At 35.7% G+C, this 16,397-nt stretch overlaps 1 protein-coding gene across 1 annotated transcript; it reads left to right on the top strand.

Moving 5' to 3' along the window:
• The first annotated feature begins 789 nt into the window (after positions 1–789).
• Positions 790–16,161, top strand: cdc5l (CDC5 cell division cycle 5-like (S. pombe)). The gene is made up of 16 exons (XM_084394049.1): positions 790–1,070; positions 2,351–2,454; positions 2,604–2,765; positions 2,991–3,118; positions 3,218–3,317; positions 3,426–3,644; positions 3,743–3,887; positions 4,940–5,128; positions 5,214–5,362; positions 7,979–8,141; positions 8,260–8,424; positions 8,555–8,635; positions 9,762–10,004; positions 11,034–11,231; positions 14,998–15,210; positions 15,671–16,161. Exons 1-16 carry the CDS (start codon positions 1,026–1,028, stop codon positions 15,773–15,775), a joined length of 2,409 nt encoding a protein of 802 aa, XP_084250175.1. The 5' UTR covers positions 790–1,025; the 3' UTR covers positions 15,776–16,161.
• The last annotated feature ends 236 nt before the right edge of the window (positions 16,162–16,397 follow it).

Below are 16,397 nucleotides of genomic sequence, written 5' to 3' on the forward strand. Positions count from 1 at the left end.
AGAATTTTAAATTTTTGGGTGAACTTTAAAACTGGATGGAAGTTTTGCATGCAATTAAAGACATACATTTTACTCATTAAGTAATAAATATTAATACTTTGCAAGAATGTAACAGCATATTTAGGATTGGGACATATCTTCTTATGCATGGTCCCCAAATGTTTATTGTGGTTTCATTACTGGTACTTTTGGGCCTGACTTTCAGAATTATATGTTCAGAATAAATGAGATTCCATAGAAAGAGATGTTTCAGAGTTGACGGGCTTCCTATCTGGCTTGTTCTGAAAGCTCAACATGAGGTCCTTCCATTCGAAAATCATATCAAACATTATTCCAAGCTTCTAAAATCATTCAGTGAAACATCAGATGTCACACTGTGTCTTTTGATTTCCTCTAGATGTTCCAGGAAATGCAGATCCACATCTCAAAGAAGGACCAAAAAGAACGGCTAGCTCCTATGGAACTTATTCCAAACTGGAACCTACAGATCAATCAATTACTTAAAACTTTATTTCTATGACACCCTTTAAACAAATCCAATGCAATGCAAAGTGCTTTACATATCTAAACAAGCAACTGACACAAATGACAAGCAACTGAAAGACAACACAATGAAATGCTGAAAAAGCAACATAGAATAGAAATAAATTAAATGTAAATAAAAGCTAAATAGATACACTATCAAATATATATTTTTTAAACGGTTATAACTGTCTGCGCAACAGTACGCTAGCTAGTTTATTATTATTGAATGCACAATTTGTTGAGCATGTCGTTCGCCTCTCTAACACGGGGGGCGATATTGAGTTCAAGAGACATGACAGATCCCGAATTAATTAATAGAAGAAGAGCCTGCTTCCCACACTTCTGTGCGTTCGCAGCCATTTCGGTTTCCCCATCTGCAGTTTAACGTGCTGCAGCATAAACTCAGTGTATTTCTCTTATTTCGTTTTAATTGCACATTTTTGAGGTTCCAGAACAAGATTATTCTGCGCGAGCGCCTGTGAAGACTTTAAGTTGCCAACATGCCGCGGATTATGATTAAAGGAGGCGTGTGGCGCAACACTGAGGTTTGTTTAGAAAACACACAGTATTTTAGCATTGAAACTCATGAGCATTTTGTTAATTAAAGGCATTCAAACTTCAAATAGGTATTAATTATCTGAATTCTACACATATTCGCCTTGCTGTGGTTTCATTTACTTCTCTATGTTGTGAGTGATGATGTAGAATGATTTCAGCTCGCGTTGTATGTTGTACATTTTTATGAATTGTATTTTGTGTTAATAAAATATCAAAACATGAATGCAATTACCGTAGTTTTACCAAAAGTTAATATACCCACAAAGGTTAGATTGTTTTAGGCAAGATTTTTAATTATTCACAACATAAATATTGGGTGACATTATACATCAAGATTGAACACAAACAATAATACTGTTTTAATAATCATATATTTAATAACAAGCAAACGTTAAATTACACGTCTATTAACTGTCAATATATATCTAATTTATAGGTGTTTTCCAACTATGGATTTTGGTCGTGTGTACACTATTTAATAGGGATGCACCGAATCACTGATATGAAAATTTAGGCCGATAACAATAAATCTTTATATTCAATAACCGATATATTGGCCGATAAATCTAAATCCAAATTTTTATATCATTTTTAGAGCCTGATTACAAAAACAAAAGTCTCACCATTAAAAGCCATGTCCCAAACACACATTTATAATGTTGTTCTTATAATTTTATGTAGCCGATATGACAGATTTGTGCTGCGCATGTTGCACTTAATTAACTGTATTTTCCTTTTTTGAAGTGATTTTCAATCATATTTCAAGCAATTCAAAACCATAATTTCAAACAGTGCACATCTGAAATGTCTCGGCTGAAGGATATAATCCATCGTCCAAATTTTCTTATCAGGCCGATAACATTAAAATTAACATATATCTATCGATACCGATATGGTGGCCGATATATCGTGCATCCCTACTATTTAATATTTATTCATTTACAGCTTGTTAGTGGCATAGCACGCAGAAAAATATATTCTGCTCAAACGTGACATTTGCCTTGCTTTTCATTGACACTGATGTTTCTTTTATAAACAAGTATTCTAACTTTTCAGTGAAATTTATTCAAGTCATTTTATTTTACTATGATGGAAAAATGTTTGAGAGTTGATTTACAATTTTTAGCTTTTCAAAGTTCAAGTTAGGTTAGCAATAGTAAAATAATCTGTCATTTATGAGTCTTATTGTTGCGTCCATTTTCATTGGCTCTCTGTGTTTTGTAAAAGCTCTTTAATTAGTCATGTCTTTTGTGTGATATATTAACAGGATGAGATTCTCAAAGCTGCTGTAATGAAATATGGCAAAAACCAGTGGTCTCGAATCGCATCCCTGCTGCACCGCAAATCAGCCAAACAGTGTAAAGCCAGATGGTGAGTTTATATCTTTGAGTCTTATTCAGGTGATGTCTCAACCTAGTGATCATGCCATTTTTGAACATCATAGGTTCATTTAAATGATCTCCTTAAGGAGCAACTGTAATGAATGCATATGTATTTCACTTATGGTGTGTCTCGTGCAGGTATGAGTGGCTGGACCCCAGCATTAAGAAAACAGAATGGTCACGTGAGGAAGAGGAGAAACTTCTTCATTTGGCCAAACTGATGCCCACTCAGTGGAGAACAATCGCCCCCATCATTGGACGAACAGCTGCTCAGTGTCTGGAGCATTATGAATATCTGCTGTAAGTACATTTGTTTGATGCAGAATTCAAACAACATGTAATAACTTTCATTCAAACCATTTGTACTCTCAGATAAAAATATAACAAATCATTAATGTTATAGGTTAACCTTTCACAGTGTAATCCTCAATGTCTTAGTCAGGTTATGGAAATGTAATTTTGTTTGTTTACATGCACCTTTTTGCAGAATCAAGATAAGCTTGAACTAATTCTTTATGACCGCAGAGATAAAGCTGCTCAGAGAGAGAATGAAGATGATGTGGGCGATGACCCTCGCAAACTAAAACCAGGAGAGATCGACCCAAACCCTGAGACCAAACCAGCCAGACCTGACCCTGTGGATATGGATGAAGGTGAGGGTGTCTGTTTAATGTAATGTCAAAAAAAAAAAAAAAATGCTTTAACACTGCAATGAAAGATAAATAGCATACCATTCACAAATGCTTGTGCAGATGAGCTGGAGATGCTGTCTGAAGCCAGAGCTAGACTGGCCAACACACAAGGCAAGAAGGCAAAGCGGAAGGCCAGAGAGAAACAGCTGGAGGAAGCGCGGTAAGATCTTGTGATGTTAAAATTAGGATTTTATTAGTTCTCACAGAGTGTTGGAGTTGTTAATTATAAAGCAGTCTTCACTGTTCATTCTTCCGTTGTCTTCCGCAGTCGTCTGGCAGCACTTCAGAAACGCAGGGAGCTGCGAGCAGCAGGCATCGACATCCAGAAGAAGCGCAAGAAGAAGAGAGGTGTCGACTATAATGCTGAGATCCCGTTTGAAAAGAAACCCGCTCAGGGCTTCTACGATACGTCCATGGAGCTTTATGATCCTTTGGAGCCTGACTTCAAACGACTGCGCCAGCAGCATCTGGATAAAGATCTCAGGAGGTGAGCGGGTCGTGTTTTGAGCTGCAGGACCTTCAGTGATGGATGAAGTGTCATGATGGACACTTTTTTTGATCGCCCCTCTGCTGTTTTGTGTATAGTGAGAAGGAGGATCGCGACCGAAAGAAGGACAGACAGAAGATCAAGAAGAAGAAGGAGTCCGATCTGCCTTCAGCCATCCTGCAGACCAGTGGAGTGTCAGAGTTCACTAAGAAGAGAAGCAAACTGGTCCTTCCGGCACCACAGGTCAGTTCAGCACAAATGTTACCACCTTAACCATGGTAAAAATCACTAACTTCTCTGTGTTTCTTGCCTTAAACACAAACTGCTTAAAAGCCTTCTCAACCACCCAGTCATTCCAGTAACTGTATCGTAACCAGTCCTATTGTTAACTAAAACTATTAATAATTTTTGTTAATTGAAATAAAGCTGAATTATAAATGTAGATGATACCATAAACTTGGGATCAGTGCTTCAATAAATTGCGAGAAATAAATCTTGATGTTACGACAAAACACACATTCCCTTTTAATATTTGCTGGGATGAAGTCATTTACACTTGAAGCTCAAGACTCACATAAATGTTTATCAGGTGAAAATTCACCAAAGTGTTCATCATAATCCACTGTCCATTAAACATATTTTGCTGCAATGTAATACCTCTACCCCTTTGAGGAACTTTTTTTATTCTGTTGATACTTCTGAAAAGGTTTTTTAACCAAGTAAATCCAAATTTAGTCAAGGATTTCGGAAGAAAAAACAAGAATCTTAAACAACTTATTTGGATTTTTTAATAAATAAACCTGGCTCTCGCCATGAACAGAAGCTGTCATGGCATTAAGTAAAAAAAAAAGACAAACTTTACTAAAATTAATATAACTAAAATTAAATAGAAATAGAAAAAAAATACAAAATCACACAACTTGAACAAAAATATAAATAGAAACTGAAAATATAAAAATAAAAGCTAATTCAAAATATTAATAAATACTATAATAGAATGTAAATAATACTAAAATAACACTGATTGCAACATGTTAACCAAATAAATAAATCTGAACAGAAGTATAAAATAAACCCTGATAAATTACAAAATAACATAAAATTACAACTACAAAAAAATCTAAACAAAAAATTAAAACAAAAAATGTACAATTAAAATGTAAAATATTATAATAGTGTAAAAAAAAAAAAAAAAACACTAATCACAACACGTTAGCCACTCAATGTGTTTTGTAATAGATTTGCAGATAGTTTATGTTGAATAACTACATTTGACGGATTTGTTTTGATTTTAGATCTCTGATGCCGAGCTGGAGGAGGTTGTCAAGCTGGGTCAGGCCAGCGAAATCGCCCGTCAGACCGCAGAGGAGTCTGGGATCACCAACTCGGCCTCCAGTGCCCTCCTGTCTGAATACAATGTGACCAATAACTCCATGGCCCTGCGCACACCCAAAACTCCAGCGGCACAGGACAAGATCCTGCAGGTCTGGTGCTGTTTCACACACTTTTCAAACTGGTTGTTTAATGTTCTGCCCTGAGTCTCACTGTTCAGTTCTTTTACCCCCACAGGAAGCCCAGAACTTGATGGCACTTACGAACGTGGACACCCCTCTTAAAGGAGGGCTGAATACTCCCCTCCATGAGAGCGACTTCTCTGGTGTCACTCCACAGAGACAGGTGGTCCAGACGCCCAACACCGTGCTGTCTACACCCTTCAGGTACCCATCATGCATGAAAATGTCTACTTTTAAATGGAAAATGTTGGTTAGCATATTCATAAACATAGTAATTGAGTTTTGTAAAACGTCTTCAAAAATAAAATGCCATATTAAAACAGTAAAGCTGTTCACACTGGCAGCGACAAAATGACACCATCCATTAATTTGAATGGAGAGCTGGCGATTTCCAGAGACTAGCGACTGTGACCGTTGGCAACAGGATGTAGGCGTGTTCAGCAATGTAATAAAGTTGAGATATGTTTCACTTAATGCATATAAAGAGCGACTTTCAGAAGCAACAACCAATAGGAGTGAAGTCAGTGGAGCGCTCTGGGGTGTGCGATATATATCGTCTGCTATATCGTAATTGTTGTTTTAGCGATATGCAATTTGGCATTATCGAGTATAGCCAATCCCTCACACACACACAGAGAGTGCATGCATATTTTACGTGATGCAGTCTTGTAGATTAGACTAGTGCAGGTGCGCATTTAGAGTGCATGCTTTTACTGCGTGATTTAATCTTTATTTATATAATTTCGTAATAAATATCACGAGTGCAGTTTTTCTCCAAATATCAGCATAACAAGAAGTTAATATTAAGTGACTTACATTTTAGACACCATATTGCCTCTTTTTGCTCTATTTCGCCAATGAAAATAGTTCAAAACAAAACCTTACTGAGTGAATCCGCTTTTTGAACGAATCAGTTGACTAGGATAGATAAAGATAGTCAAATGCTTCTTTCCTTGAATGAATCAGCCGTTTGATTAAATCGGTTGAATCTCTATGATTTGCTCATTGACAGTGACTTGCTGCCACCTATTGGCTGTTTCAATTTCACATTTAAAGTGAAATTTTCTTGTTTTAAATCATTTTAAATATCAGTATTCAATATTGCAAAGATGAATTTTGATACTGATTTAATTTGATTGGTAACAAAACTATTGTCTTATTTTTATAATTGAATTTGATTAAATTTGTGAAATTGACACAAAATATTTAGCTTATAACATATAATTAGCTTTAAAAAAATGGCTTTATAAAGGTAATAATGCCCATATAAGGTAAAAATCTATTGAAACATATTGGAATTTTTTTTTTCTGTCACTGCTGTGAACTAATCACCACACAGAGTTTGAAGAACATCAAAAACTTTAGGAGTCGGCTGTCCGCGACAGTCCTAAACCTGCCAAAGTACTAGCACAAACACACTCAGCAAAATATAGTCTAATAATCGTTATCGAGAAAATCCCAGAAAATATTGAGAGAGGAATTTTTTTTATTTATTTTTTTATATCGCAAACCCCTAGAGCGCACGTGATGTCACGACACACTGTAGTGGAGTGTCGAGGCAAGATCTTATTTTAGTGCTCAGCAACTCTCCTATAATATATATGTAACTGTGTACATGTGGGGTTACTCGCCATGCTGACTTTAATCCTGAATGGGTTTGTGAACCCAGATAGACCGGCGCTTGCGCCTTCGCTGCAGATAAATAGCCACGATGGCAAAGAGCACTCACTATGTTCCGTTCATCTTTAAAATTAAGCATTTTATGTATGGATTCCATTAATATTTAGCCTTTTCCTTCCGAAACGTTTGTTTGTAGCGGTAAGAAATTTGATTTGTTGTCTACATCATGGAGTAACATCCGTGAATATCATTCACAAACGTTGCTTGGCAACCAGTAGTGGGAACACTCAGTAGTGACCTCACCGCCAGCCGCTGGTGACATGTAGCGACAAAGTCACTGGTAGTGTGAACACAGCTTCAGCCACTTAAGAGAGTGGTTTACAAGTGATTTGGTCTTATGGTTCTGGGTTGTTTATGCAAATAAAATTACTCTATCACACGTCCTTGAGTAGCTTATTGCTTAAATTAAATGCCACCAACAGCAACAAGACAACAATTGTTCAGTCAATTATTAAATATTTAATAGTAAAGATTAAACCAATATTCTACACAGTAAGTTATGGTTAAGTTTTGATTAACATTAGTATAGATTTCAGATTTTAGTGCTGGAATATAATATACACTATCATTCAAAAGTATGGGATCAGTAAGATTTTTATGTTTTTTTTTTTAATGAATACTTTCATTCAGCAAGGATGCATTAAATTAACAGTAAAGACATTGATAATGTTACAAAAGATTTCTATTTTAAATTTGAAAAGTTCTTTTGAACTTTTCCAAATATCCTGAAACAATTGATCAGTTTCCACAAAAAGCGCACAAAAAAAAGCAGCAACTGTCTACAACATTGATAATAATCAGAAATGTTTCTTGAGCAGAAAATGTGACACTGAAGACTGGAGTATGGATGCTGAATTCTGCTTTGCATTACAGGAATAAATTACATTTTACACGACATAAAAAAATCAATTTCACAATATCACAGTTTTTACTATATTTTCATTGAAATAAATGCAGCCTTGGTGAGCTGAAGAGAATTCTTTTGAAAACAAATTCTTACCAACCCCATACTTTTGAAAATTATTGAATTTTAAACCAGATATCGTCTATTATCTGCACTGAATATATCATCATTTTAAAGTAGATGCTAAATTTCAGGTTAATGAGCTGTGTGAATAATTTATGAATATGGTTTCCCAGAACTCCCAGTCACGGAGCCGAGGGCATGACCCCTCAAGGTGGAATGACTCCTAAACCCTCGGTGGGTGTGACCCCAGGCAGGACCCCGCTGCGGGACAAACTCAACATCAACACAGAGGAGGGGAGTGTGGACTACAGTGACCCGTCATTTGCCAAACACTTGGTGCGTTAAATCATTTAAATCATTGTCCTTCAGTGGATTTAATGCAGTTTTGATTTAAGTACGGATGTGTCAGCAGTTTGTTTTTGCATCGTGGTTAGATTTATTCTGTTTGTTCCAGCAAAGGGAGTCCCGCGAGCAGCTCAAGTTGGGCTTGATGTCTCTGCCGGTGCCCAAAAATGATTTTGAGATTGTTCTTCCTGAAAACGCTGAGAAAGAGCTGGAGGAAGCTGAGGTGGACGAGAGTTTTGTGGAGGATGCGGCCGAGATAGAACTGCGTAAACAGGTCCGTTGACTAAACCCTGTGATCTGTAAACACACTGATGTTCATAAAGCGGTCGCTCAAGACCCAGAGGGTGCTGTATTTAGTATTTGGTTGTTTTTGGTGTTATTTATCTTGCGTGACATTTCCACAGGCCGTGAGAGATGCTGAGAGGGAGAAGGAGCTGCGTCAGAGACACACGGCAGTTCAGAGAGATTTACCAAGACCTTCAGAGGTGAGGACTTCCATACTTGCTTTTGAACTTTGCTTTTGAACTTGCTTTTGACCCCCAAAAGGGTCATTGTAATAAAATAACTGAAATAAAATAAAATATATTTGCAGCATTTGTAGACATTAAAACAAATAAAAAATAAAATTGACAAAAATGCAAAAACTTGAAAAATAAAATGAAAACAAAATCTAAAAATGAAGGCATCATTTAAAATTAAGATTTATAGAATTATTCATTTTAATTTCAATTAACAAAGATGTTTTCAGTAGTTCTGGTTTTAGTTTTGTTAGCGATAGCAGCACTGGCACATATTTTTTTTTAAAAAAATTTTTATTAAATAAATATATTACAATGTATCTAAGGCCTTGCTTTCTTTTTTAAACTGTTATATAAATTAAACTTTTTAGCAACATACTGTTTTGCAACACATTTCAGAGTCAAGTAATGTGGTGCAAGACTGGGGGATGTGCATGTTAAAGTTGTCACTTTTTGAGGGTGAGCAAAAACGCCTCGTTTTGTGTCTGTCCCTTTAAATACAAATGAGCTACTGCTCCCAGCACAGAGGGCGGAGCTTCAACAGCTCTTGTCCTTAGCAGCTTCGATTACCTCACACATACATGCAGTGTTTTATGTTCAAACCGGAGTCAGAAAGATGGGGAGACTCAAGAAGTGACAACATGTAGACAACATTTCTGAATGGTTAGTTGATGAATTTATGTATCTTATGTGTAGTTATCTTCTAGTCATTGATTAGCATATTCTGTCTTGATAATCTATAAATCATGTTCAGGGGGCGGGGTTTATGTAAATTCTAGGGTTGGTGATGTCACTAACCTTGGAGGAATGTCGTGTTGTCCCAACCAGCCGTTTGTTGTAGTCCTTAAAAAGCAATTTCTTTAAAAGAAAATATCTCCCTTTGCTTTGAACTTTGAGCGTTGTAACTTTGCAGATGTTGTTTTGCTCAAACAGCAACATTACTGTTGTGAAAGTGAAATCATAATTAACCACCCCTTTAAAAGTGCACCTAGTCATTTTTGCTTCGTTAAGTTGTGTAGATAAAGAAATAGTACTTAAAAAAAAAAAAGTGATGTATACTACCATGAGATGAAGTCTGTATCTGTGTGTTCAGGTGAATGAGACGATACTCCGGCCTCATAATGTGGAGCCGCCTCTGACGGACCTGCAGCTGGCAGAAGAACTCGTCAAGAAGGAAATGATCACCATGATCCACTACGACTGTCTGCATCACCCCTTCAGTGACATCCAGGCCAGGAAGGGTAAAGGAGTGGGATCCAGCTCCAACAATGCCGAGCACATCTCCTACCTGGAGAAAACACCCTACGATAAGATCTCAGAGGAAGAGCTCAAAAAGGTTTGCTGCTTTGGTTAATTAGTAGACCCATATGGCATAGGCACTTTTTAATCTGGGTGGAAAATCTGAGAGTGCTTTATTATAAAATGATTTCATTAAATTATACTTGGGAACACACAGGGCTTTGGAGAGGTCTAGAATTTTAAACATGACATTAAAATTCTGTGCGAGTCATTTTGTCATTCTGCAGGTACAGATTCAGTGTGGCCTGGCAAATTATTTAGAAGGGTGAATCTCACAAAAGTGTAAAGAAAATTCACCCCAAAATAAAGTATTTATGCTTTTTTATTAGCTGTTGCAAATGTATGTACAAATTAAGTATAAGTATCATAGTTAGTATGCTGAGTTAAAAAACAAAACAAAAAAAAACAGGACGTTCAGTCAGGACGATTTTCTTTACTGTACAGTGTTGAAAATTGAGGGTAAATATGCTTAAAGGAGCCGTATGTAAGATTGTGGCCAAAACTGGTACTGCAATCATTTTCAAATTACTGTAGATCGGTGTATCCCCTCCCCCTCCCCCCTGACTCGAGGTTGCCAGATAGGCTGCAGGATCCAGCAGGAACGTTTGTAGCTGCAGCTGTGGTAACTAGAGCTGAGCTGGCAACCCAATGCCGAAACACTACTGACTTCGTGATTGGTAGATAGGTGGAGGGTGGCGCTTCAGGCCAAAACACAACATGACAACATCAACATCAGTTGAGGGCTGCAACTTCACTTTTTAAATGACAATATCCTGGCCGGACTACTGTTGTCAGTGATATAAGTATTTGAAATGAACATGATTTCTTAATGTCTAGTGACATATCAGGGCCATTTTATGATTAATTGAAATACATTTCTTACATACAGCTCCTTTAATTGTCAGAAATAATGTCACCTTGCAAAAAAATATTTTTCTTTATGCAAATAAAATTTGTCTTTTATATTTTGTTCCGGCATCAGTTATCTTCAGTCATAAAAGTACATCACTCTATGTATTCAAACCCAATGCGTCAGAAGGCTCAGCTGTATGTGTCCGTTTTGAAGGCAGGAGAGCTGCTGGGCCAGGAAATGGAGGTGGTGAAACATGGGATGAGTCATGGAGATCTCTCTATGGAGGCTTATAATCAGGTGTGGGAGGAGTGTTACAGTCAGGTCCTGTACCTGCCCGGACAGAGCCGCTACACCCGAGCCAATCTGGCCAGCAAGAAGGACCGAATCGAGTCTATGGAGAAGAAGCTGGAGGTAAGATCATCATCTGTGTGTTCTGTGCACTCCCTTTGCGTCCAGTAGATGGCGGCGTCGTCGTCTGGCTGATTGAAGCTTATGTTTAAGGATTTAAAGTATTAGTCAGGGTTTTGATAAAATCACTTGAGTGTCTTATTGATTTTTGAGTGTCTTTATTGATTCCAATCCATTATTTTTGCTCTTAAAAGGCATGCAGTGTGTTTTTGTTTTATTTATTTATTTATTTATATATATATATATATATATATATATATATATATAATCTCAATCAATAAATGCTTTTTTATATATAATTTTAGTCTTATTTTGTTGGGCATTTCATTTAATCTTATTTTTTAGTTTATTATTTACATTTATTTTTCATTTTAACATTGATTTTTGTTTGTTTCTTTGTTTTTTCTGGGTACTTTTTGTGTAATTAAATTTGGATTTTTTTTTTAGTTTTTACATTTAATCTTTTACTTTATCCTTTTTTTTTTTTTTTTTGCATTTTACTTTCTTTTAAATTTTTCTTTTTGTTTGTGTTTTTTTTGTGTTTTTTTCAGTAACGTTCAGGGTTTTGTTAAAATCACTGAGTGTCTTATTGCTTTTAGCACAAGAGACCATTAATTCCGATCTCCTCTTAGTGCTCTTAAATGCTATCCAGAGTGTTAACCTTGTCATTAACCAGTCAAAAGAAACTGAGATAAATCCGTTAATTCTGTTTTTAATGAGGATGGCTCTAAACTTTTTTTTTTTTTTTTTTTTTTTTTTTGTATTTAGTCAGTTCAAATACAAAAACATTTCAGTACAATGCAAAAAAACCAAAATGGTTACAAAGCATTGACAATACAGCTCAAAATATTTAACCAGAAAAGAAAAAAAGAAAAAATTATAAAATAAACATAAACATAAGAACAAATACAAAAATATAAGTATAAAATATCAGGGCATTTATATGTATTTGAAAAGCTTTAATATTTGTATTGTTTTTATAAGCTTTTTATTTTGTGATCTCATGTTTAAAAGAGTTTCAAAATATATTGTTAGATCGGTGTTATAGAAGGCAATATAGGAGGGTTTCTTTTGAGTTATTCTAGTCTTATGAATATAAAATTTCGCCAAAATGATAAAAAGATTAACTATATAATTTTGTTTTTCAGAAAAAAAGGGGTTTTGGAAACAAAGTAAAATGTCATAAGGGTCTAAATTAAGACATCTGTTCAATTTTTTTGTCATATCTATTTTAAAGTCAGTCCAAAAAGAAATAGAAAAAGGGCAATATAAAAACAAATGTTCAATGTCTTCAAGTGATGTGTTACAAAAAGTGTACTTATCACAAACAGCGTGAATATATCTACTAATGGTTGCATTTACAGGATAGCATCTATGAATAATTTTGTACACTACTTCTTTGATTTTATTAGAAATAATAAACTTATAGGGCATAGTCCAAATGTTGCGCCAAGATATACAATAAGGTTTAAGCCACTTTGATTTACATGGAGGACTGGATCCAACATTAAAGGAGTTTCTTATAAAGTTGTTATTAAAACCTTTATCAAATAAAGAAAGACCATTTACAAAGAGTTGAGGATTTTGTAAAGATGTATTATTGATATCTACATCTGAGAATTTGTTTAATATTAGTATGCCATTAGGAATAGACTTAATTACTTTGTTAAATTCTTTTTCATTTACAAATAAACCATATTTTGAAATAAAATTAGGGTAAGTGTAAAATTGCCCATTTTTGTCAATTAGTTATGGCTCTAAACTTCTCCTGGGCATTAATGCTTGGTAATACACAAACAGAAATGGTCGCCACCAGTAACTCAGACAGCCAGTTGCCTGCAGTTTCAGGACGTGCTCATGTGCAGAGCTTCAGTTCATTAGGACCCCCCCTTCCTGTTCCACAAAGACTGCATTTGTGTTCATATGTCTTGGCTGGGAGCGTGTGGCGGAAACTTGGAGGCGATTCACACAGCAGCACGTTTAGAGCCGTGGGGGAGCTGGTGTTCCTGCAGGGAGAGGGAAGCCATGGCACGCGGCTCTCATTCACAGAATCACCAGATTTATGCCGGCAGCATCTGCCCTGCACATTTATAAACAGACCTCAGCTGTAGATAGATTTAATGTGTTTTACCTCAATTATATATATATATATATATATATATATATATATATATATATATATATATATATATATATACACACACTTATATATACACACACTTATAAAACATAAGATATATATATATATATTTATTTACATTTGATATTCTACATTAACATTAAAAAAAAATTCTGCCACATAATAAAAAAAACTTTTCTCAGTTATATATCTCACAATTCTGTTTAATTCTGTTAAAGATAGGGTTGGCTATTTGTTCCAAAAACATTTATGCTGGTTGAAACACATCCTGATAGAAATCACTAAGTTAAGTTGTCTAAATGTGTATATATACATCATCTGTGGAAGGCCATTAAAGGACCATAAAATGTTCGTCCAGTGATTGAATTCACTCCTAAATTAATCTGCAGCAGTCAGGTGGTACAACTGAAGCTCTTTAAGTTGTTTATTTTATTATTATTGTAATATTATGTACTTTGAGACATGAGGTAGTTTAATGCCGTCTCTCGTGATGCTTTTGTTTGCACGTGTTGATGTGTTTTGGATGAGGAGTGGCTTTGGAGACGCTCTGAAGGGAGGGTGGGATTAGGTGGGTATTGCTAGCCTCTCTGAAAATGACCTACCCTACCTTTAAATTGAAATATTAATAAAGGAACTTTTTCTTTCTTCAAAATTGTGAATGTGTTCATAATATACTTCAGTTGATCAGTGATAGTCACTTTAAGATGATCTGCACTGCATCTGCTGTTGTCTAGATGTTGTGCTGGTCTCATTGCCTCGGCTCGATGGATGTTTTACCCAGCCAGAGATGCCCAGTCAGGACTTTCAGCTGGCAGCCGGACGCTTGCTGGAAAACGTCAGGCACTCGAATGAAAACAGATCCATTATAATTGCATAATGGTTTGTTAAAGGCCAAAGACATGGCGTGTGTTTCTGAGGCCTGTGTTGACATTGGAGGTTTATTGTTTTTGTTTCCATCTCATAACTTTTTAGAGTTCACTGCTTTTATGCATGTCACACATTATTGCAAAATTGAACGTCTGAAAATAGTTTACGTTTGCGATGGTTTCAATATTTCGTGGTGCCAGTGTCTGAAGGCAAGAATTGAATCCTGATTTTTCTTAGTTCTTGCTCTTGTCATGCTGCGATGGGAGGTCTGTTTCAATTCAGCAGAGATTAAATGTTGCTTATTGTGGGTTTTTTGTGTTGCTTTTGGATACTATTGATTTATTAGATATATATATTTTGTTTACACTCACAGGGTTACTGTAGGTCTTAGTCTTATTTTGTCCTTTACACAAATTAAAAAGTTCTTAAATTCATAAATATATACAATTACTTTTTTTTAAAAGCTTTTCTTTAGTTGATATTTTACTTTTGTTATTAAATTATCATTATTATTATGATATTTTTTTTATGTATTTTTTTTTATATATTTTACCTCGTCCATTATTTTCTTTTTATTTAGACAAATTAAGTCTGGCTACAGTGCAAAAAGTTTCAATGATGCACTTTCAACAGTACAAAAACTAATGCAGCAGGAAGTTCAGGCTTTGCATGTGGTTTATTCAATCACAATTCAGTCATCTTTAAATCGTTCTGATTGCAGTCTTGTTTGTAACAGTTCCCGTCACTTCCTGTGTCTGACAGATTAACAGAGGTCACATGACCACAGAAGCCAAGCGTGCGGCGAAGATGGAGAAGAAGATGAAGATTCTTCTGGGCGGGTATCAGTCTCGGGCCATGGGACTGCTCAAACAGCTCAGTGAACTCTGGGATCAGGTGGAACAGGCCAACGTGGAGCTCCACACCTTCCAGGAGCTGAAGAAACAGGAAGACCACGCCATTCCACGCAGAAAGGAGGTGAAAAACTTTACTATCTCTATTAGATGTTGTGATTAGGGGTATGATGAAACACTTAGCTCACAAGACGAGACGATACACGATTTTGGGTTCATGAGAATGAGACGAGACAATATTTTAATATTTGTAAGAAATCTTCAATGACAAAATATGTGACTGACAATCCCAAAATGCAAAACAATGCAGGTGCTTTTTGAAATGTTTTAACTAATCTAGGGCTGTCAGTTCACTAAAATTCAGTTGCTTGCAAAAGTTTAGGAAATTATGTATGGGGTTCATTCTTTGAATACATTAATTTGTCGCTCAAGTCTCACTCAATAAAAATCTGTGCTTTACTTAATGTAAATTTTTTTTTTTTTTTGGTGTTGGAAACAAACAAACCTGGGGGGGGAATTAAAGTGAAATTGCTTACAAAGTTAATACTTGATTATCACTGATCAACACTGTCATTCATATCCAGGCCCTGAGAGAGGATGTTCAGAGGCAACAGGACAGAGAAAAAGAGCTGCAGCAGAGATTCGCTGACCTGCTCCTGGAGAAACAGACGCTCTCGCAGAAGTTCTGAGCATCTCCTGCAGTCAGTACAGTAGCTGTTCGTGCTTATCCTAAAGTCTAGCCTTCCCGTCCCGCTTCAGTGTGCACATCAGCATGTTTTACATCTTTACTGTGTGTGTGGATCCTTCTCTTTCTGCTGTAACAAACTGCTTTCAGCTTCTTAATGTCCCACCGGGATCTAATTCACAGATTTATGTTTTTAAAAATGATTTTCATTTTACTTGTGCAAATACGATGTTGTAAGTGTAAATATCGTCTGTTTTCCAGTACGTTTTTCTCATGTCAAGCCATTTTTAGGTTTGTTCTGAATATAAAAAGCTTTTGCTCCTTTTCAGGTGTAAATTGAAATGTCTGGTATTGAAAATGTACATTTACAAAATAAATCATCAGCGCTGAGTTGCTCCGAGCTGTGAATGAGTGGCACATTTGTCAAAAGCTTTCATTCTCAAATCTTACGTGTGCTTCACATTTGGCCTTCTGTGATCGACTATGCACATATGAGAAGTAATGAAGTGTGGTGGTAATAGTATTGATCATTTTTTTATTTTGCTGGACATTTCATCTTTAATTGTAACTTTATATTTTACATTTATTTTTTTTTAAAAAACATTTTTACTGGGTAGTTTATATTT

This window comes from Rutilus rutilus, assembly GCF_951802725.1.
Source record: "Rutilus rutilus genome assembly, chromosome: 21".
NCBI classification, from domain to species: domain Eukaryota; kingdom Metazoa; phylum Chordata; class Actinopteri; order Cypriniformes; family Leuciscidae; genus Rutilus; species Rutilus rutilus.

Bases quoted from the DNA above. Each gene is read 5' to 3' on its own strand.
- cdc5l (XM_084394049.1), top strand. From the start codon at position 1,026: ATGCCGCGGATTATGATTAAAGGAGGCGTGTGGCGCAACACTGAG. The intron at 3,119-3,217 runs GTGAGGGTGTCT...ATGCTTGTGCAG, and splicing joins CCCTGTGGATATGGATGAAG to ATGAGCTGGAGATGCTGTCT. The intron at 10,005-11,033 runs GTTTGCTGCTTT...TCCGTTTTGAAG, and splicing joins CAGAGGAAGAGCTCAAAAAG to GCAGGAGAGCTGCTGGGCCA.